Source organism: Trichoderma reesei (assembly GCF_000167675.1).
Source record: "Trichoderma reesei QM6a unplaced genomic scaffold TRIREscaffold_12, whole genome shotgun sequence".
In the NCBI taxonomy this organism is placed as follows: Eukaryota; Fungi; Ascomycota; class Sordariomycetes; order Hypocreales; family Hypocreaceae; genus Trichoderma; species Trichoderma reesei.
In genome coordinates this window covers 221,610-240,992 of record NW_006711159.1, presented here as the reverse complement: position 1 = coordinate 240,992, position 19,383 = coordinate 221,610, and the positions used below count along the sequence as shown (strand labels likewise).

General features: G+C 56.0%; 6 protein-coding genes across 6 annotated transcripts; 3 read left to right on the top strand and 3 right to left on the bottom strand.

Annotated features, from left to right (window-relative positions):
• Window positions 1-881: 881 nt before the first annotated feature.
• Window positions 882-4,225, top strand: TRIREDRAFT_25040 (uncharacterized protein; the record flags this gene model as incomplete). Its single annotated transcript, XM_006966161.1, has 4 exons — window positions 882-1,043; window positions 1,182-1,857; window positions 1,956-3,934; window positions 3,992-4,225. Coding segments are annotated over 4 exons (3,051 nt in total), but the record flags the coding sequence as incomplete, so codon positions are not given.
• Window positions 4,226-5,705: 1,480 nt separating this feature from the next.
• Window positions 5,706-7,131, bottom strand: TRIREDRAFT_78929 (3-beta hydroxysteroid dehydrogenase/isomerase; the record flags this gene model as incomplete). The annotated part of the gene is made up of 2 exons (XM_006966204.1): window positions 5,706-6,526; window positions 6,655-7,131. 2 exons carry the CDS (start codon window positions 7,129-7,131, stop codon window positions 5,885-5,887), a joined length of 1,119 nt encoding a protein of 372 aa, XP_006966266.1. The 3' UTR covers window positions 5,706-5,884.
• A 646-nt stretch (window positions 7,132-7,777) lies between these two features.
• Window positions 7,778-9,202, top strand: TRIREDRAFT_22573 (uncharacterized protein; the record flags this gene model as incomplete). Its single annotated transcript, XM_006966148.1, has 1 exon — window positions 7,778-9,202. One exon carries the CDS (start codon window positions 7,778-7,780, stop codon window positions 9,200-9,202), a length of 1,425 nt encoding a protein of 474 aa, XP_006966210.1.
• Window positions 9,203-9,670: 468 nt separating this feature from the next.
• On the bottom strand, window positions 9,671-10,828 carry TRIREDRAFT_122387 (uncharacterized protein; the record flags this gene model as incomplete). Its single annotated transcript, XM_006966203.1, has 2 exons — window positions 10,180-10,828; window positions 9,671-10,087 (listed from the first exon to the last, which is right to left on the bottom strand). Exons 1-2 carry the CDS (start codon window positions 10,717-10,719, stop codon window positions 9,671-9,673), a joined length of 957 nt encoding a protein of 318 aa, XP_006966265.1. The 5' UTR covers window positions 10,720-10,828.
• Window positions 10,829-11,376: 548 nt separating this feature from the next.
• psb4 (proteasome, subunit beta 4) lies at window positions 11,377-12,537 on the top strand (the record flags this gene model as incomplete). The annotated part of the gene is made up of 3 exons (XM_006966316.1): window positions 11,377-11,593; window positions 11,658-11,805; window positions 11,930-12,537. Exons 1-3 carry the CDS (start codon window positions 11,564-11,566, stop codon window positions 12,535-12,537), a joined length of 786 nt encoding a protein of 261 aa, XP_006966378.1. The 5' UTR covers window positions 11,377-11,563.
• A 203-nt stretch (window positions 12,538-12,740) lies between these two features.
• Window positions 12,741-15,748, bottom strand: TRIREDRAFT_122385 (uncharacterized protein). The gene is made up of 5 exons (XM_006966202.1): window positions 15,631-15,748; window positions 15,413-15,483; window positions 15,061-15,292; window positions 13,412-14,985; window positions 12,741-13,352 (listed from the first exon to the last, which is right to left on the bottom strand). Exons 1-5 carry the CDS (start codon window positions 15,633-15,635, stop codon window positions 13,132-13,134), a joined length of 2,103 nt encoding a protein of 700 aa, XP_006966264.1. The 5' UTR covers window positions 15,636-15,748; the 3' UTR covers window positions 12,741-13,131.
• Between the last annotated feature and the right edge of the window lie 3,635 nt (window positions 15,749-19,383).

Sequence of the window (19,383 nt, the reverse complement as noted above, 5' to 3'; positions counted from 1 at the left end):
CTCCACGCGCTGTCAGCAGCCGCCCTCGACCGCCCTCTCCCCCCCCAGGCCAGCGAGTCCCGTGAGTCCAACAATCCATCCAACAAAGTGCGCCCAGCTCTCCTCCACCGACGGGCCTGGCCGAGTCTCGACGGCACTGCTCTGCTGCTGCTTCTGCCATCACGGGCTGCTTCTACGCTCTCTCTGCGGCTCTGCAACTCCTCCTTCTCTTCGCATCCCCTCGTTTCCTGACCCGGCGCCGTCGTTTCATCCGCCGCTATTTCGCTCCCGCCCCCCTCCAGACGAGAGCGTATGTTGACGCTACGCGGATCTGATCTGACCTCTCCCCATCTCAGCACACTCCGCGATCCTCTGCGAGCCCTTCCCTCGACCTGACCCTCGGTGCGAAGCGAGGCCAACTCTGTCGTTAGCTGGGCAGCCACGCGAATGCTGCCTGTCGCGCTCTGCTCTGGACCCTGAGAGACTACCTGAGGAACGCTACCCGCGCATCGCTCTGCCTGCGGCCGTGGCCTCGCTCCCAATTGGACCGTATCTCACCCACGAGCGCCCGTCCCAGCTCATGCCGGCCGTTGCCGCCACCCCTCGCCGACGACTGCTAGAACCCTGGCGTTGAAGACGGGGCAGCATCGCCATCTCCGTCCCCTGGGCTGCACGACGAGCACGCGTTCGGGAGGAAACACGCAGCTACATCCGCCATGGCAACCGACCACAGCAACGGACCGCCTGTGGACGCTGCCCGCGGCGAGGGCCCCAACGACCACGCGAACGAGCACGCCGGCCACGCAGACGCCAGCTGGCAGAACGGATCAGCACAGGCGCCCAACCCGCCGGCATCAGGTCCCAGCGGCCCCTTACCGCCGCCCCCAGCAGGATACGCCGACGAGCCCACAAATGGCGGCGATGCGAGCCGGCCTCGACCGCGAAACGGAGGACGATCCGCGAGTGCCCAGGCGCGAGTTTGCAAAAAGTGCGGCCTGCAATTGACGGGACAGTTTGTGCGGGCTCTGGATGGAACATTTCATCTGGACTGCTTCAAGTGCCGAGTAATGCCTTTCCCCCCCTCTCCTCCACCTCTCTGTTCTTGGCCCCCGTCCTTTGCTCTTTGATCCCATCTCCTTTCTTCCCACCCCCACTTTACCACCTCTCTGCCCGCGAGGATGTGTACTAACTTCGCTTGACAGGACTGCGGCGAGATCGTGGCGTCCAAGTTCTTCCCCGCCGAAGACGAAGATGGACAATATCCTCTCTGCGAGACGGATTACTTTCGACGTCTTGGCCTCCTATGCCACCAGTGTGGTGGGGCGCTCCGTGGGTCATACATAACCGCCCTCGACCACAAGTATCATGTTGATCATTTCACCTGCTCCCTCTGTGCCACCGTCTTTGGCGCCCAGGACAGCTACTACGAACACGATGGACATGTCTACTGTCACTACCACTACTCGACCCAGTTTGCCCAGCGGTGCAATGGCTGCCAGACGGCTATCCTCAAGCAGTTTGTCGAGATCTTCCGCAACGGACAGAACCAGCACTGGCATCCAGAGTGTTACATGATACACAAGTTCTGGAACGTGCGCCTGGCCCAACCGGCCGAGGCGCCGCAGATTCAGGAGGGCGATGTGAGCGACCTCGACAGGGATCGTATCCGCGAGGACGAGGAGCGCATGGAAGACAAGGTCTTCAGGATATGGAGTGTGCTGTCAACGTTTGAAGAGTCATCTGCCGCGTGCATATCCGACATGCTGCTTCACGTCAGCAATGCCTCGTATGTGGACGGTGTGCTGGTTGCGAAGCGTTTCATCTGGCACGTTGAAATACTCTTCCAATCTGCGGATAGATTAGATGCCTCTGTTTCGAGTAAAAGTGAGAAAGGTAAGCTCTTCAGGAGGGGGGGGAGGGGCGCGTGAAGAAAGACCGACGTCGAGTGCCACAAGGGGGGAGATGAACTTACAGAGCTTGGCGCGCTAACTGGATCATCTTTACAGGCATGTCTTATGGCCGGGAGGCCAAGCTTCTCTGCAAGAAGATTGTAGCCTTCTTCTCTTTGCTTTCAAAGACTCAGGACAATGGAACGAGGCAGCTTGGTGTCACGCAGGAACTCTTGTCCCTCGTCACTGGCTTGGCCCATTACCTCAAGCTGCTGATCCGGATTTGCCTCCAAGGGGCATTGCGCCTTGAGCGAGAAGCGACTTCCAGCGATGGTCTTCACCAATTCCTCGACGACCTGAACGATTTTGAGAGCTACAAGGGTGACGAAGGCCTCTTGCAAGTCACCATGGGTGGCAAGCGGCTTTCGGCCAAAGACTCCGATCACTGTGCGCAGTGTGGCAGATCCGTCGAAGATGAATGCGCTAAAACCGGAGAATCGAGATGGCATCTCAGCTGCGTCAACTGCTCTCGTTGCCAACGCGAGCTTGGTCGCAAACTGTCCGAAGCGCACTTCAACGCGCTAGAGCGCAAGATTTACTGCGTCACATGTGTCGGAGGCAGACTCGACGGCCTCGCGCCGTTCACTCACATCTCCAAACTTCAACAATACGTTTTCCTCCTCAAAGTAGCTCTGGCACGACTGCTGGACATCCTGAGGAGCAACGGCGCCCTGACGTCTGGCGACATCGGCCCCGACGGAAAGAATGGCAACTTCCGCCAAAACGCAGATGCCAGGCCAGGGCAACCAGGCGGTCCAAATGACAAGAGCCGCCGCCGCGAGTCAACTTATGAGACTACCCTTAATGAGGTTCGAAGACTTCGCAGCACGCGTCTCGACCGACACTTGTCATCTAGTGTCAGGCAGGCCCGATCGTCTCGCGTCATGGACGCTGATGGGCAAGGTCCCCGTCCTGCATCTTCCGGAGGAGAGGATAGAACACAGGCTTCCACCGACCAGATGTTTGGACAAAACGACGCCATCACCTTGGACGACATCTCCCGTATTGTTGCTGTTGAGCAGTCTCGTGAGCAGCAACAGCGCCGAGACAAGTTACCACCCAGCGATGTGCTGCGGTCTGGCGGCCAAGACCAAGGTCTCGGCCTCGGTCACTCCAGGACACAGTCGATTGGGCCGGATCTCCAGCCAACCGAAACCGTGGCGCCCCGAGTTGGCAGGAAATTCTTCACCGAGCTGTCGGGCCTCGAATATTTCAACGTCCGACACCTTGCCGTCTTGATTATGCACCCCGTGGTCGAACAGGACTTTACATTAGAGGAGTTGTTGAGCTTTATCGAGTCCAGGAAACCCGCCACGTTCTGGAAGAATTTGGGCAAGGCATTCAAAAACGACAAGAACAAGAGCGTCAAGAAGAAGGGCGTCTTTGGCGTGCCCCTGGAGGTCATCATCGAGCGAGACGGCGCCGACTCTACGGATGGCGTGGGACCTGGCACTCTGCGGATTCCCGCAGTGGTGGACGACATCATCTCGTCCATGCGCAAGATGGACCTCTCCGTCGAAGGCGTGTTCCGAAAGAATGGCAACATCAAGAAGCAGCAAGCAATGGTGGACAAGATCAACGCGGAAGGCTGCGATGCCGTCAACTTCATGGAACAGCCAGTGATACAGCTGGCAGCGGTGCTGAAGAGGTACTTGCGGGACCTTCCGGATCCCCTCATGACTCACAAGCTCTATCGGCTGTGGATTACTGTCGCCAAAATACAGGACCCCGTTCGAAAGCTGCAGTGTCTTCACATGGCCACCTGCCTTCTCCCCAAGTGCCATCGGGATTGCCTGGAAGTTCTCCTCAGCTTTCTCAAATGGGCGGGAACCTTCCACCAACTGGATGAGGAGGTTGGGTCCAAGATGGATGTTCGTAATCTGGCGACGGTTATTGCCCCCAACATTTTGATGAACCCTGCGAGGACTCTTTCCATGGATAGCGAGACCATTTATGTCATTGATGCAGTGGAGATGCTCATTGACAATATCGAAGAGATGTGCCAGGTAAGTGAAACCCCGACACGAAACATTGCGATGAAGCAAACCTAATGAGCTGTTCAGGTCCCGGACGAGATCCTCACACTGCTCAACGACCCCCACCTCTTTGGCAACAATGGCGAGATCTCCACCAAGGAGATTATGAAACGATATCAGGAGATCAGGGGACAGGCCCATTCTGAGCCCAGCGAGGTTTACAACAGGCAGGAGACGTCGACGCGCTCGCCACCGAAGCCAGGCCAGACGGATCCCTCCGTCTGGCAGGGCGAGAGATCAGTCCGGCCTATGCAGGACAACCATACGCTCCCTCCGGGCGGTGCCAGCACACCGGTACCGCCGCCGCGGTTCAGGCCCCCCGAAGACCAGCCCTCTCCATATGATGCCACTCCACATGATCACCCGGACCCCCGGGCGGAGAACCCTGAGCACAGTCAACGTGGAGAGTGGCGGAATTCCGGCGTTTGGGGCCGCCAACAAGGCGGCGGGGTAGGTGTTGGCGAACCCTTTTGATTTTCCCTCAAGCATCGATTTTGTGCTTTGTTTACTGATTTGGCAGGGGAGGGGCCAGGCATGATATGTTTGGTATGTCTGTGTGTGTTCATGTGTGTTTAGTCTTGTCCCTTTTATAGGAAACACGGCCCGGAAACGGTTGTCATTTGTTCGTTTCTTGTAGCATTTCTTCAGGCGTTTTATTGATCGCTTTTTGTCCCGTCTTCATTGCATGCAACAGTCAGGACCAAAGTCTCTCTACGTTTTGACGTTTGACACAACAAGTCTGGCGATGCTCTTCTTCCTATTGTTCGTTGTCGCTATACTTTTCTTCTTCAACCCCCCTTTTTTTTTTCTTTATGCTCATATCTTTTCCCTTTTCAACCTAAACCCCGCTTCTTGAACTTTGAATCCGATATTACTTCCCCCTCTTGAGACGGTCCTGGTTGGCACTTTTCAAAAAGTCTACATTTTTCTGTACGAGCGAGTTGGATGTTGGTGGTTGTCTGTAGCAAAGCGAGAGAGAGAGAGAGGAAAAACAAAAGTGGCATAATGCAGTCCCGCGAGCGAGCGAGTTTTTGTCGCCATGTTGCAGTTCGCTTACCCCCTTTTTTGTTTGTTTCTCTGGTGTAGTCTTTCTTTTAGCTGTAGGGAAATGATGAAGAACTGGAAAAGACGATTTCTCCGCCGGGATCTTGACTTGCCTTTCTTTTTTTTTTTTTCTTTTTTTTTCCCCTCTCAGTCTTCCTCTTGTCTTCCTTTGCCCTTTTGAGAGACTGTGTGTGATGTTGCTGGTGGTATGTCGTGAAGGCAAAAAGATAAGAAAGAGCCCCAAATCTTTCTTTCTTCAAAACTGCTTTTGCTGGTTGTTCAAGGACTGAAGAGGACTGGTTGCTACATTTGAAGGAGGGGGGAGGGGGGGAATATGGAACATGAGCAGGATCCGTCTACATGTAGTCTTACGGTCATAAGAGTCGTCTTCTTGCCATTTGTTTAGGTTTCCACTTTCTTCACTGTTGATTGTTTGAGTATACTTTCTTGAGACGCAAGGGGAGAAACACTTGTAAATTCTGAGGTGTTGGGATGGTGAGGTTGGGTTTTCATCTCTCATAAAGACAGAAAGACAGAGGGAGATTGGGGATACTGTGAGGATATGTGAAAAAGAAACCCCTTGCTTGGCTTCACTGCTTCTTCGCCCTTGACAGTCTGTGAGACCGTTAGGTAGGTAAATTATATCATGTTCTGCTTGCTCAACTTCCATATCCACTCTGTCATTCTTGAAAACAAAGGGGATATGTATTAATGTATAAGATATATGTTGATGTGCTTATATGTCAACGCACACGGCTAAATAACCTTGCTTCATGCGCATCCAAATCGTGCCACTCATCCAGAATTGGGTAACCCCTTCCCACCTCCTTTTATATACTCAACCACGTTTCAAACACTCACTCCTCACACGCCCTCTCACTGCGCCTTCTTGGCCTCGTCCTTCTTCCTCTCCTCCATGAACCATCCCACGCCCCGATCGATGCCCTCCTGCAGCGTCCACAGCGGCTCATACCGCAGCACCCTCTTCGCCTTGCTAATGTTGTAGTAGCGCGTCATGGTCGACACCATGGCCCTCAGCCTCGTAAACGTGGGCGGCTTGCCGATCAAGCCGAAGAAGGCCTCGCTCGCAGCCCCGAGCGCGATGCTCATGCCGCGCGAAATCTCCCACACGCCCTCGGTGCCCTTGTCGCTGCCGGCCGCCCTCCACACGGCGCGCGCAAAGTCCCAAAAGTAGACGGGCGAGTCGTTGGTGACGAAGAAGATCTCGCCGTCGACGCGCTCGTGGCTGAGGGGGATCATGGGCGAGGCGGCGGTGGCGAGCAGCAGGCGGGCGGCGAGCAGGTGCGCGTGGGCGACGTTGCCGACGTAGGTGAAGTCGAAGATGTTGGTGTTGTCGCCGAGCTGGACGTGCGACTTGTTGTTGTCGTAGGCGCGGAGGAAGCCGGCCAGCGTCTGGACGTCGCCCTCGCCGAAGATGCCCGCGGGGCGGAGGGAGGTGGTGAGCAGCTTGGAGGGCTCTTGGCGGTTGGCTTTGATGACGAGCTCTTCGGCGGCGGCCTACAGATTGGGATTTCATCAACTTAGTTTTGATTGTTTGCGTAGGTTTGTGTCGGGCTTTTGTGGTGTATATATAATTATAACGAGCAGATCCGTGATGATGGGCGGAGGGTTAGGGGAATCGCTACCTTTGTCTCGGAGTAGTACTCCTTCTGCTGGGCGCCCCTTATGACGGGCCAGTCCTCGTCCGCATTGTACAAGTCGTTCTCGTTGTCGCTGATGACGCTGGCCGAGCTGGTGTAGACGAGGGCCTTGACGCCCGAGTTCTGGCAGGCCTCGATGACGGCCTGGGTGCCGCCGACGTTGACCTTGCGGAACAGGTCGTGGGCCGTCTTGCTGTCGCCGCTGGCCACGGGCGAGGCGGTGTGGATGACGACGTCGGGCTTGATCTTGCTGAGTATCTCCGTCAGCTTGGCGGCGTCGGTGATGTCGCACTCGTGGTACGAGGCCCGGTCGTTGATGTTGCGCGTGCAGCGCAGGTCGACCGAGGCGACGGCCGAGCAGTTCCACGAGGACAGCGCCTGGTTGACAATGTGGTGGCCCAGGAATCCGTTGCCGCCAATGACCAGGACGCTGCCGAGGTCGCCTCTCTTTTCGCTGGCCATTGCTGCGAGGGGAGGGTTTTGGGGGGGTATAAGGGGGGGGGAGGGAGATGGTTGTTCGTGGAGGATGAGGTTGATGTCGGACTAGTATCACGACAACGACATGAAGGGTCGGGTCGCATTCAGTAGTGGGTTCAGGGACTGAACTCCATGCCCGTGCCTGGAATTATAGTGACAGTTAGTGGGGGGGTGCACCTGAAGCTTAGCGGTCTTTGGAGAACGTGGCATCAGTTCAGTGGGGGGGATACGGCTGGCTACAGGCGCTAGGATTGCCGTCGGCTTCTCAATTCCGGTCTGGTTCGTCCACGATTCGTCTTCATGCGCTCCCGTCCTTTCACCATCGTCAAGAGACCAACGTCTCATCTTTCTCAACTCAAGAAGTTGCTCAATTACGCAACTCACAGTTGGTAATCGACAGCTGTCATCCAATACTGCGAATTAGACGGAGTTCTTGAAACACAGGCACTCGGCATCACACAACCACCGCCCTCCACTTCAACATGTATAGATGATGCATCATCGTGATTCGTCTGCATCGCCTGATCGATTCCGCCATCCTCCTCACAGCTGATGAGGCCGACAAGTGCCATGCTCTTGTCATCTCTGCAATGTCCTGTCGATTAGCTCGGTCACGGATAATAACCACCAAATGGCGGCATCTCGGGAGCTTCAGCCCCCCGAGGTCGAGATTCTAGTGCACGTCACAGCACCGAGCAGGACGGCAGACGACGCTGCCTACAGACAGCTGGCCCAATCCTACCTTTCGTTCCAGCCGCAGCATCGGCTCCTCATCACCGCAGATGCCTCTCAGCAGCAGCATCCTTCAGACACGCAACTTGCCGGCCAACTGGGGGATGCTCCCACGCAAGAGCAGCAACAGAGCACCGCCGCTTCGGCGCCCAAAGAGTTCCCAGCGCCATCAAGACAGCCCTGGCTTCCAGAGTCTCAGGACTTGAGCTTCCGGAGCGTCTACGACAACCGCTTCTCGCCACCGCTGCAAGAGAGGCGCAACCTGATAGACAAGGCTCAGCCAAACCAGGAAGAGGATGGCGAGTCCTTGTCAACCCAGCTCGCGTCCCCATGGCAAGCGCCTCCAAGCCAAATCAGCGATTCTTACCCCTTGCCGGATGCCGAGCTACGCCATGCCACACCAACGAGGGTCCTAGAGCATTGGATGAAGAAGCCAGTCCCATCTCCTCCCTGGAATCACAAATCCGGTTCTGCAGCCGCCGCACCAGACCATGCGCATGGAGAGAACACTCACATTCCGTCGTCTGTTCCCATACCCCCCGACGTTGGCGAAGACGGAAGCCATTCCCTCGGACACGAGAAGATCGCAAACATCATCCCCGTCACCCCCGGAGTATCGAAAGAGGCATCGACTAGAAAGCGAGACGCATTCTCCCCTACCGTGATCGACGAGACCATCTACATATCAAGCGGTGCTCAAGACGATGACGCAGTCTCCGAAGAAGCCTCACCCAGAGCTGAGTCCGCACCACCTCTGTCGAAGCGCCAAAGGGGTCTCATAGAGGAAGCCGCATCGACGAATCTGCAGCGGAGCTCCAGTGACGCCGGGCCAGCCCTAAACACCCGACCAACAAGCTCTCACCCAGCTGTGTCAAGGAATTCTCTCGACGCCTTGGAGATTCGACCTCCCTCACCTCCCGCAGGCATCGTGGACCTCGAGCCTGCCGACCTGGTCCCCGACAAACTGGCCAAACTAGCCCAAGACCTCTCCTCTCGATATCGCCCTGTAGCGCGACGCGATCTGGAGCCCCTCGAGCGAGGCTACTGGCTCATCGACTGCACCGGCTGGTCCGACGACGTCTTCCGCGAAGGCTGGCTCTTTCTGGGCAACTACCTCCGCAGCGGCCTGGCCGGCTGGGGCGTGTGGTGTCGCCGGGACGAGTCGCGTAGCTGGATCCGACTCTACTGCTGGGCGCACGTCGCGAAGCATACGTATCTGCTGCTGTATCTTGCCAGCGGTCGGCAGATGAAGGGTACTGGGGGGAAATGGATTGGCGCCGATGGGGAGGTTGCTTTGGAAGTGCTGCCCGTGGAGAAGAAGTAGCAACTGTAGCTGCTTCGTACACAGTGAAATACATATTCTTCGAGAGGGGGGAATGGGCGAGAGCTATATCAACAGTCGACCCTTTCCAAGAGATCGGGTTTGGGGGCTATGCATCTCTCACTCTCGACCTTTCTCTTGAAATCAGGGGTGCTCTACGGAACAATGTAATCATTCTCTGCAAAAGAGAAATAGCTGAGGCATGAAATAATATTCAACGACTGAACATCGTAAAGCATACAAAACATTACTGTTACACTCCGCGGAAAGAAAGCTTCCCATGAATCTCAAAGAAAAATCAATTCCAATGAAAACCAACGGATTTTTAGAGAGTACTTCATCCTTCCCTTTTCCCTCGCTCTGCGCACTCCTTCTTCCAATTCCAGGGGTAGGGGGACGGATATACCATGCAGCACACTACCTCAAGGCCGACTATGGGGAAAGGCTGCTTGAATAGAAGAAGAAGCCCTATTACGCAGGTGACGGAGAGGCGAGCTTCTCCTTCCAGTACAACTCGCCCTTCTTCCGCAGGTCCTTGACCTTGTCCCCATTCACCTTGTTCTGCTCGGTAGCTACCTTCACGTAAGGAGCCTTTTCGTCATCGCTCAACGACTTCCAGCGCTCGCTTATCGCGCGCATGGCGTCCTTGGCCGAGTCGGCGCCTGATTGGCTAAATTGCTCCTTGATGTAAAGGGTGAAGCCGGATCCGCCGCGGTGGGGGAGTCGCTCGTCGTGGAGCAAGTAGAGCTTGCTCTTGTCAGTCTTGCGAGCGAGGCGACGGCGGGCCAGGTTGGCCGTGTAAATCGCCTCAGGGGGGAAAGATTCGATCCATTTCTTCTTGGCCTCCTGGTTGGCAATCTTGTTGGAGTTGCCGATTGCCGTCAAGCGCTGCGAGAAAGTTCAAGTCAGTATGACGGCGTCATGGAATGAGAGTCAAGTCATGGAGAAACGAAGAAAAGAAGGGGAAAAAAAAAACCTACCTCCTTCTCAGCCGCGGGCAAGTTCTTGAAGCTCGTAGAAAGCGCCTTGACCTTGTCCCCCAGAGCGTCGCCGCCCGTACCGCCGCGCATGTTGTCCACCATGTAGACGCTCCACGCCGTCTCGGGGAGGAACGTCGGTCCCTTGAGCAGCGCCATCTGCTTCAGCTTCCGAATCTCCAGCCTCTCCTTCTGCTCATCCGTCAACACCTTCTTCTTGGCCGCCTTGGGCTTCTTGGTCGCGGCCTTCTTCTTGACGGCCTTCTTGGCGGGCTTCTTGGCCTTGGGCTTGGCCGCCTTCTTCGTCGTCGACTTCTTGGTGGTGCTGGCGCTCTTTGCCTTTGTCGTCGTCTTCTTGGCAGCGGTGGCCTTTGCCGCTGGCGAGCGCATAGACGCCGACAAGCTGATGGTGCGCACCGAGGGCGCGGCGAGGCGCAGGACGAGGGCGCGCGTGGCCTGGCCGGAGAATTGATGCCATGGAGCTGCTGCGCCGGGGCTGGCGAGCACGCGACGGGCGGCCGCGAGACCTGCGGACGACAGCATCTTGACGGATCGAGCTGTGGACGTGGAGTTGTGTACTGCGCAGTCGCGAGAAGCGGCGAGACGTTGCTGAAGCTGCAAATGTAGACGCTCAGTCTGTGTCGGAACTCGTAGCCGTAAAGAGTCTCCCAGACGTTCTGATTGCTGTTGTTATGTTTACTTTTTTTTTGTGTTTTTTTCTCCTTCAAGTTTCCCTTGCTTGAAAAGCTGGTGGAGTTGTGGAATGATTGTGTGTCGAGAAATGACGAGGGTTCTGAGAGGGGGAGGAGACGCTATCAATTGCAAGGTCAACAGCCAGGTAGGTGCGACTCAAAGCTTATTGCTTGCAGCTTCCCTCCAGTTCTCGCCTTTGACGTCGTTTATCGGGGACAGCTCAGAGGTATTGAAAACTCGGCCTGCTGCTACAGTCCCCGCCGTCTGGCAGGTATGCTGTACCTACGACCTGGAGCTGGTCCAAGCTTCTCTGGCTGTGGCCAATCACCAGCTGCGACATCTGCTTATGTAACGCCCCTCGCTGCTGGCTGGTAACTCGGTACCTTTCTGGCTTGCAGGCACCGCTGGGACGCGCGACCACGGACTGACTGGCTGCATCACCAGCTTTCCAGCCAAGCACCGTCTCTCTCACTCATACCATACAGCTATTTTTGCCTTGCTCATCCTCCGCCTTCAATCACTCCGAGTCCCGTATCTACTAGACCCGGGCAGACTCGGAGACAAGCGAACAGTCTCTGTGACTTCAATCTCTGGAGCGCTGCCGCAGAATCAACCAGCCCAGCTTCCAATTCTTACCCCACGTCGCCGCTCTTCTTCGAAAGCAACAATCTCACATCTCCTCAAATAGCCCAAAATGGATCACCGTCCGCAAGCTTGGGGCCGAGTACGCAGCAATCCTCCAATTTCCCAGCTTCAAGTGGTGCAAGTCACTGACTTCTGTTCCCTAGCCGAGAGACGACGTCTACGGCGCCTACGACCACTCCTACATGCAGGACAATGGGCCCAAGCAAAACACCCAGCAGCCCATCGTCACCGGCACCTCAGTAGTAGGCATCAAGTTCAAGGACGGCGTCGTCATGGCCGCCGATAACCTTGGTCAGTTCTCCTCTCCCCTTCTACACCACCCCCCGCAAAGCGAGAATCAAACGGACCTCAATAACCCCATCCCGCGTCGGCATCCCATCGCTAACCATTCCCCCCCCCCCTTCCCCCAAATCAGCATCATACGGCTCCCTCGCCCGCTTCACCGACGTCAAGCGCCTCCGCCCCTTCGCAGGCACCTCCATCCTCGGCTTCAGCGGCGACATCTCCGACATGCAGTACCTCGACCGCCACCTCATCGACCTCTCCCTCTCCGAGGCCTACGAGTCCCCCGACAAGCCCCGCCTCAGCGCCGCCAACCTCCACCGCTACCTCGCCAAGCTCCTCTACAGCCGCCGCTCAAAGTTCGACCCCCTCTGGAACCACCTGCTCGTTGGCGGCCTCGACGACGCAGGCGAGCCCTTCCTCGCCGCCGCCGACCTCCTCGGCAGCACCTACTCTGCCCCGTCTCTCGCTACCGGCTTCGGCGCCATGCTCGCCCAGCCCATCATGAGGCGCTACGTCCCCGACGAGGAATCCGCCAAGAATCTCTCCCGCGAGGAGGCCGTCAACATCGTCAAGGAGGCCATGAAGGTGCTCTTCTACCGTGACGCTCGAAGTCTCGACTCCTACTCATTAGCCGTGGTTACCAAGGACGGCGTCGAGCTGAAGGAGAATGAGAAGCTAGAGGATCAGAGCTGGGCGTTCGCAGACAGGATCAAGGGCTATGGCACTCAGACGGTCTAAGGGGTCACGGAATAGTCACCAAAGATACAGATGTGGCGTGTCGCGTTATTTATAGTGCAAAAGAAATAAAGATTGCTTTTGGCTCTACAACCACAAGGCCAATAAAATATCGAAAAGTCTCTGCCTCTAGGAACACTTGACCTAGACAAGCTCTGAGTTTCTTCACAGGTGGGTGGAATAGAACTGCACTGTTTTGTTTTACTCTTTGTCAATTCTTCTCTAGATATTCAACTAGAAGATGGCGCATCGTATACGCATACACGCACAGCAGCACACATGTGGCGTCCATCAGAAAGACAGATACACCAAGACGCTCTGCCACCCGCGTGTTCATGCAGAACAGTAACAATCCGCCCTGCGCTCGTCTAAAATCGAGCCCGGCCTCCCTGAACAATGGAATCCCTGTCGGGTTCCTCATTACATACAAAAAAAAACGAAGAGAGCATCCTCCTAAAACAGAAAATCATTGCTGAGCCGTTAAAATGTTCCCTGACAGCCAACTCCTCATTATCTTTTTTTATTCCTGTGGCAGTATAAGTAGGGACGCTCTGCCTAGACGTCACCTTAGCCTAGAGCCGACCGGCGTCTCTTTCTTTACTCGACAGTGACAGACTTGGCCAGGTTGCGAGGGAAGTCCACGTTAAGGCCCTCGAGAACGGCCAGCCAGTAGGCAATCAGCTGCAGAGGAATAACGTTCAGGATGCCCTGCAGGCAGTCGACCGTCTTGGGGATCTCAATCTTGAGAGCATCGGAAGCCTTGAACTCCTCATCGCCAGGGTTGCAGATGACAATGGGCTTGCCGCCACGAGCAATGACTATCACTACCGTTAGCTTCATGCATGCAGAAAGGGGGGGGATATGATTCAAGACTTACCCTGCTGGTAGGCGTTGAGAGACTTGGTGAAGATGTCGTCACGCGTGAGGATCATGATGATGGGGAGGTTCTCGTCGACCAGGGCCAAGACACCGTGCTTCAGCTCACCAGACATGACGGCCTCGCAGTGCAGGTAGGAAATCTCCTTAATCTTCAAGGCACCCTCAAGGGCAGTGGAGAACTGGCTGCCGCGGCCAAGCAGCAACAGGGACTTCTGATCCTTGAAGACCTTCTGGCAGAGGTCCTTGATGGGTTGGTCTAGCTCAAGGATCTGCTTGATCTGGGCGGAGACGTTGGCCAGGCCCTCCATGATCTCCTCTCGGCGGGCCTTCTTCGACAGTCGGTCCTCGCTAAGGGAGAGTGCGAACATGACCATGGCAATGAACTGGGAGGTGTAGGCCTTGGTGGAGGCGACACCAATCTCGGGGCCAGCGTTGACGTGGACACCGCAGTGGGTGAGGAGAGAGATGGAGGAGCCAACCACGTTGACGATGCCGACAGTGAGGGCACCACGCTCCAGGCAGTAGCGGAGGGCCATCAGAGAGTCGGCAGTCTCACCAGACTGGGAGACGAAGACGCAGGTGTCGTCTCGGAAGACGGGGGCCTTGCGGTCAAGGAAGTCAGAGGCCAGCTCGACAGAGATGGGAATCTCGGCAAGTTCCTCAAAGATACCACGGACGGCCATGCAAGAGTGGTAGCTGGTACCGCAAGCAATGAAGATGATTCTGCGGCATCGGCGGATGGTGGCAATGTAGGAACGGAGACCGCCCAGAGTGACAGTCTTGTTGGCAATGTCAAGGCGACCACGCATGGTGTTGACAACGGACTCGGGCTGCTCGAAAATCTCCTTCTGCATGAAGTGGTCGAACTTGCCCTTCATGATCTCCTGAAGCTCAAGCTCCAGAGTGTGGATGGCGCGGACGTTGGAGCTGCCATCAGCCTTCTTCAGGCGGTGGATGTTGAGGGAGCCCTCGTGGATGTGAGCAATGTCGTCATCCTCGAGGTACAGAACCTTCTTGGTGTGCTCAACGATGGCAGCAGGGTCAGAAGAGAGGAAGAACTCAGTGGGCATGGGCATGCCATCGTCGGTCATGAAAGCACGCGACTGAGAGCGGTGCAGGAGAGACTTGTCGGGGGCACCCAGGGCGCTGGAGGGGGCGAGGAGCTCGCCGTCCTTCTTGAGGGCAACGGTCTGAGAGGCAGCCTCTGCGGAGAGGGGAAGGTTGTCCTCGCCATACTCGACATCGACGAAGTCGACCTTCATGCGGCGCTGAGTCTTGACGCCAATGACGAGGGGAGAGCCCTTTCGGGCAGCAATCACCTCATGGGGGTAGTGGACAGACTTGATCAACAGACCATAGGCACCTTCAAGCTCCTGGATGACGGCCTTGATGAGGTCGGTGAAGCCAATCTGGGGGTGCTGGTCGTAGATGTACTTGGCGAGCTTGGCAATGCACTCGGTGTCGGTCTCCGTCTCGAACTTGAAGCCCTTGCTGGTCAGGAGAGTCTTGAGCTCCTTGTAGTTGGTGATGATACCGTTGTGGACAACGGTGAACTCCCAGTTGGGGTCAGATCTGTTTGTTGAAACGCGTTCTATCAGCTAGCCCGTTCTCGATTTCCTATGCGCAGATGCTCGGGGAGAGACAAACCGGTGAGGGTGGCAGTTGACGGTGGAGGGGGGGCCGTGAGTAGCCCATCGAGTGTGGGCAATGCCGGCATGTGAGTCAAAGACCTTGGTCAGGTCCAATGGGGCCTCCTCGATGAGCTTCCGCAGCTTGGCCACCTTGCCAACCTCCTTGAAAGCCAGGACCTCGTTCTTCTTGTCGCCATCGATGGCCAGACCGGCGGAGTCGTATCCTCTGTACTCGAGACGGGAGAGACCTGCAAAACGAGCAAAAGTTAGCCATCAACTGCTCTCCATCCATGCGTGATGCCTCGTTTGCAGGGCAATCGCCTCCCAACGAAGCCCAGGTAACGAGGTGGAGGCTACTTCGTCCTTACCGTTGAGCAGAGTCTCGAGAATGAACTTGCGGTCCTTCTCGACCAGGTAGTTGACGTATCCGAAAATACCACTAACAGAGAAGAAGCAGAATATGTCAGTCGTAGTCCAATTGCCAATTGCCGTCCGTCATCATCACCATCAAGGCCATTGGCAGCATCACGGCAGAGACGACAGATGCGGAGCGGGGCGGTGAAATGTGTGGGATGGGAGAACTCACCACATGGTTGCTGCTGGTTGCTTGAATGGGAATAAAGATCAGGGAGAACGAGTGGCGGTGATGAAGGCGACGAGGATAAACGAGAGTCGAGCGCGGAGTGAGATGAAGAGAAGAGGTAGAAAGAAGGAGGAGAGAGGCCGGCAGCACAAGTTTATAAGGGTAGGCAAAGCAGACGAGATAAGGTAAGGGGAAGGTCTGGTCTGGTCTGGTCTGGTCTGGTGTAAGAGCGAAAAGGAGGGGAGGCGCGGACAGATGACGGGAGTTTTTGGCTTTGGGCTGCACGCGCAGGAGGGACGCCCTCGTCTCTATATGTACTTGCGGCCGGTACCAGTACTGCGATGACTTGGTCTCTTTGACCTTATCTGACTGGCCATCGTCGAGCCGTGCTGGCTGGGCAGTGACTGCAGTGCAGTGCTAAGCAGAGCAGGACCCAGGAACACCCGCTCTCGTATGTACCAGTGACTCCCTTGGCTGGTGAGTGGGAAAAGGAGCACTGGCCAGAAGTAGCGGAGCGAGGCTTGGGGCTCAGCTTAATGTGGAGAGGGGGGGGAAGAGGAGAGGGTCAGAGGTGGGCAAGCAGCCGGTACGCGGACAATACGCCGGACACAGTGCTGCTGCTGCCGCCGACCGTGTACTCCGGAGGTTTCTCCTGATGCGCCGAGCAGGATGACGGAGAGCGTCGTCGAGCTGCTGCCCCTCCTGCCCTCCCTCGGATGCTGGCTAAGGCCTGGCTTTTTCGTCGCTGCGGTACCCGGTACCTCGTACCTGCGTCGCAGGCCCAGGTTGTTGTTTTTTTACGAGCTTCCAGCCTGTTGCTGTTGCTTGGCGTGGTGATTGACCAGTTGGTTGATTGATTGATTGACTGATTGATGGGCATTCACTCAGCTGCGTTGCCTTGCTTATCTTGTCTTGCCTTGTCTTGCCTTGCTTTGGCCGATCTGGGGTTCTCATCTGATGCAAGTTCGAGGGACGGGGGGCGGCGTTTTGTCTTGGCCACAACGTCACCGCCCTCTGACCACCAACAAAACAGCCTGAACAAATTGCAATTGGTGAGAGTTACGTGCTCCCCAAGGTACCTACTCTGTCCATCAGCACGACAGAACCAAGCCATTCACGCCTGATATCAGCACGGGGGCTGCGTGAAGCAACCTCGACAACCACTTATCACCCGTCGGTAAGCTCGATTGCCGAATGCGGCTCACGGCCCAAGGCGTCAGTTCGCCCATGGCTGCAGTTGATTGATGCCCAGGGGGCGTGTGACTTGGAGCTGCGCGTGCCACAGACGCGGACGGCCTCGGCAGCTCATCGTCGGCAGCTTTTGACGAGGCCTTGGACACATGCTTTACTCGGAGAGGCTGGCTGCGTGCGCCATCGCCTGGCAGCTACTGGCCGCATTGGCTTCAACGAGGCGGGGTTGAGGCGTCTGCTCTGTGCAGATCCAGAGACGAGCAACGCCCTCGGACGACAAACAAACGACGGGCAGATCGACGCCCAAAAACTTGTTGGCATACACTTGTTGCATCTCGTTGCCATCCACAGCGCCTGCGGGTGTGCATACGAAGCACTTGCCGTCGATATCGGGCAGCCATGCCTCTCGTCGTGAGCAGAGCAGCATACTAGAGTCCCTTGAGTCCATATGTCGAGACAGGGACTGGACACCAGCCCTGCACCTCTCCCGCACTAAGAAGAAGCGCCCCTCTCTCGAGGTATTCTCGACATCTTCAGACTGGTGGGGCTCCGTCGTCAGCGGGCAAAGCATGTATGACAGACGAGCTGCGACCTCCCAACCGCTGCCACTGATGTTCTCATCAAAGCTTTAGTGGCACTCCGTGTTGTCCAGTCCACGGCTCGAACGCCCAACGAGGGGCTCGGCTCCGACAACGACCAGCTGGTGGCAGGCCATCAAAAAGAAGCTTCCCTGGCCAGGGCAACCGCCAGCCACGGCTGAGTTGAGCGTTCCACTGCTGGCACGCAAGACCAGAGCCTAGGACTAAATATCCCGCGACTCACCCCCTCCGTGATAGAGCGACTGTGTACGCCAAATCCTATAGAAATTTATATGCAAGGTCAGGTTCCCCGCTAGTCCTCATCTAGTCAGACGCAGATTGCACGTCAAAGGCAACTTGACATTTAAACCCCTGCTAAATAGCTGCTTACAGACTTAAAAAAGAAAAAAAAATGCGCTTGAGATATTAAGTAATAGTATCTTTATTACTTTGGCTTTTTTTTTCTTTAAAAAATAGGCATGCGTTACTGTATTATGGGTGGAAATTAGCCATGATGCTGCAATCTTGGTGTTTTGCAGCGAAAACCGGTACATGACCTTGTATGTGAGTTTGGCTGCGGCGCGGGGTACACTGAGTCGCTCTATCACGGAGGGGGTGAGTCGCGGGATTGTTAGTCAGAGCCTAGCCCTCGCCAACCGGACGCTAGCATTTGTGGCCATCCCATGTCTCCTCGGAATGCGTTAGATCAAGGGGAAAAGGAGCCTCGTGTGGCGTCCACCAGCGACTCACCACCGATGCCCACCGACCGACCGTTTGAGCCTGGCCAATCGCGGCCCTCGAGTTCGTGCAAGACGTCTTACACAGGATCCGTGCCATGTTCCGTCCGGGATTCGTTCACCAGCTTTTCTGCGTAACGGCTCGCCAGTATCTAATACTCCGTAGCCTTGCCGTTTCTGAGTGGGCGAGGCAATACGTATGTCAGCCGCTGGCGCAGTTCTGCTACGACTACTACCTACCTAGTACCTACCTAGTAGTACTACTCGAGTTCCATCAAAGCATGTGCGCAAGTAGCAGTACACCAAGCACAGACAGACCCATTGAAACGGCCGGCACAAGTTTCACGATTTGGACCTGGGAAAATCTGGAAACAAGCACAAAAAGGAGGGATTCTGTCGCGGCTGTGGCACCTCGAGAGGACGTCATCAGTTCGTATTTGCCCCCCCTCCCCCGGTGAAGGTGAAGCACCCCGTCAAGGTAGCAGCAGTGCCATTGATACGGACCTGTTCAGGGCTGCATTGGGATGTGGTGTGCGGTGTGTCGCATTTACACAGATCCTTCCATCTCTCCCTTTTCCGCTCCTCTTCAGATAGAGAAGCAGACCCCTGTCCGTCTCTGCCGGCACCGTGCCTAGAAGCATGCCGGCAGCTTCCAGGTTCCATTGCTCCCCAAAATACGGAGTCGCAGTGCTGAAAATAGCCCACCCGGTCCATTGGTGAAATTGCAGCCTCGTATGCCCGTGATGCGAACGCTACCACTCCGACTCGCCGGGCGCCGATTGCACCAAGAAAGGACGGGAGAACGAGCCAGGGCTCTCGACTAATGCGTGGCGCACGCCTTCCGATTGTCATGATCAAGAAAAGAAACAAGGCCCTCCCCTACGGCCCTAAAAAAAACAAAAGTCAATCAATCAATCTGGACCCTTTTGCCTTGTCGCGACAGCCAAGAAAAATATTTCCAGATCGCGCTCACAGCCTCACTGATTTTGCCCCTAGGCACCCCTAGCAACGAACGGCCTCTTTTAGCTTGGCCCTCTACTAGTAGCACCTTTTGCCTAAGATTTCCAAGAATAGCATCGTAAACTGGCTGCGCTGCTGAGATATGGAGTTGTCGACAATTGCGTACAGTACATAGATGTTCTGCATGCTTCCGCTCTTCCAATCTGCCCTTCCGAGAAACCAATCTCAAGACTGCTGCTTTTCCAAAAACTTTATTATTAGCAAGCGCCTAAGTACCTATTTGGTTCCGG

Coding starts and splice junctions, on each gene's coding strand:
- TRIREDRAFT_122385 (XM_006966202.1), bottom strand. Junction 15,293..15,412: donor TCTCGAGACTCTGCTCAACG/GTAAGGACGAAG, acceptor CTCGTTTTGCAG/GTCTCTCCCGTCTCGAGTAC. Junction 14,986..15,060: donor GTCAACTGCCACCCTCACCG/GTTTGTCTCTCC, acceptor TTCAACAAACAG/ATCTGACCCCAACTGGGAGT.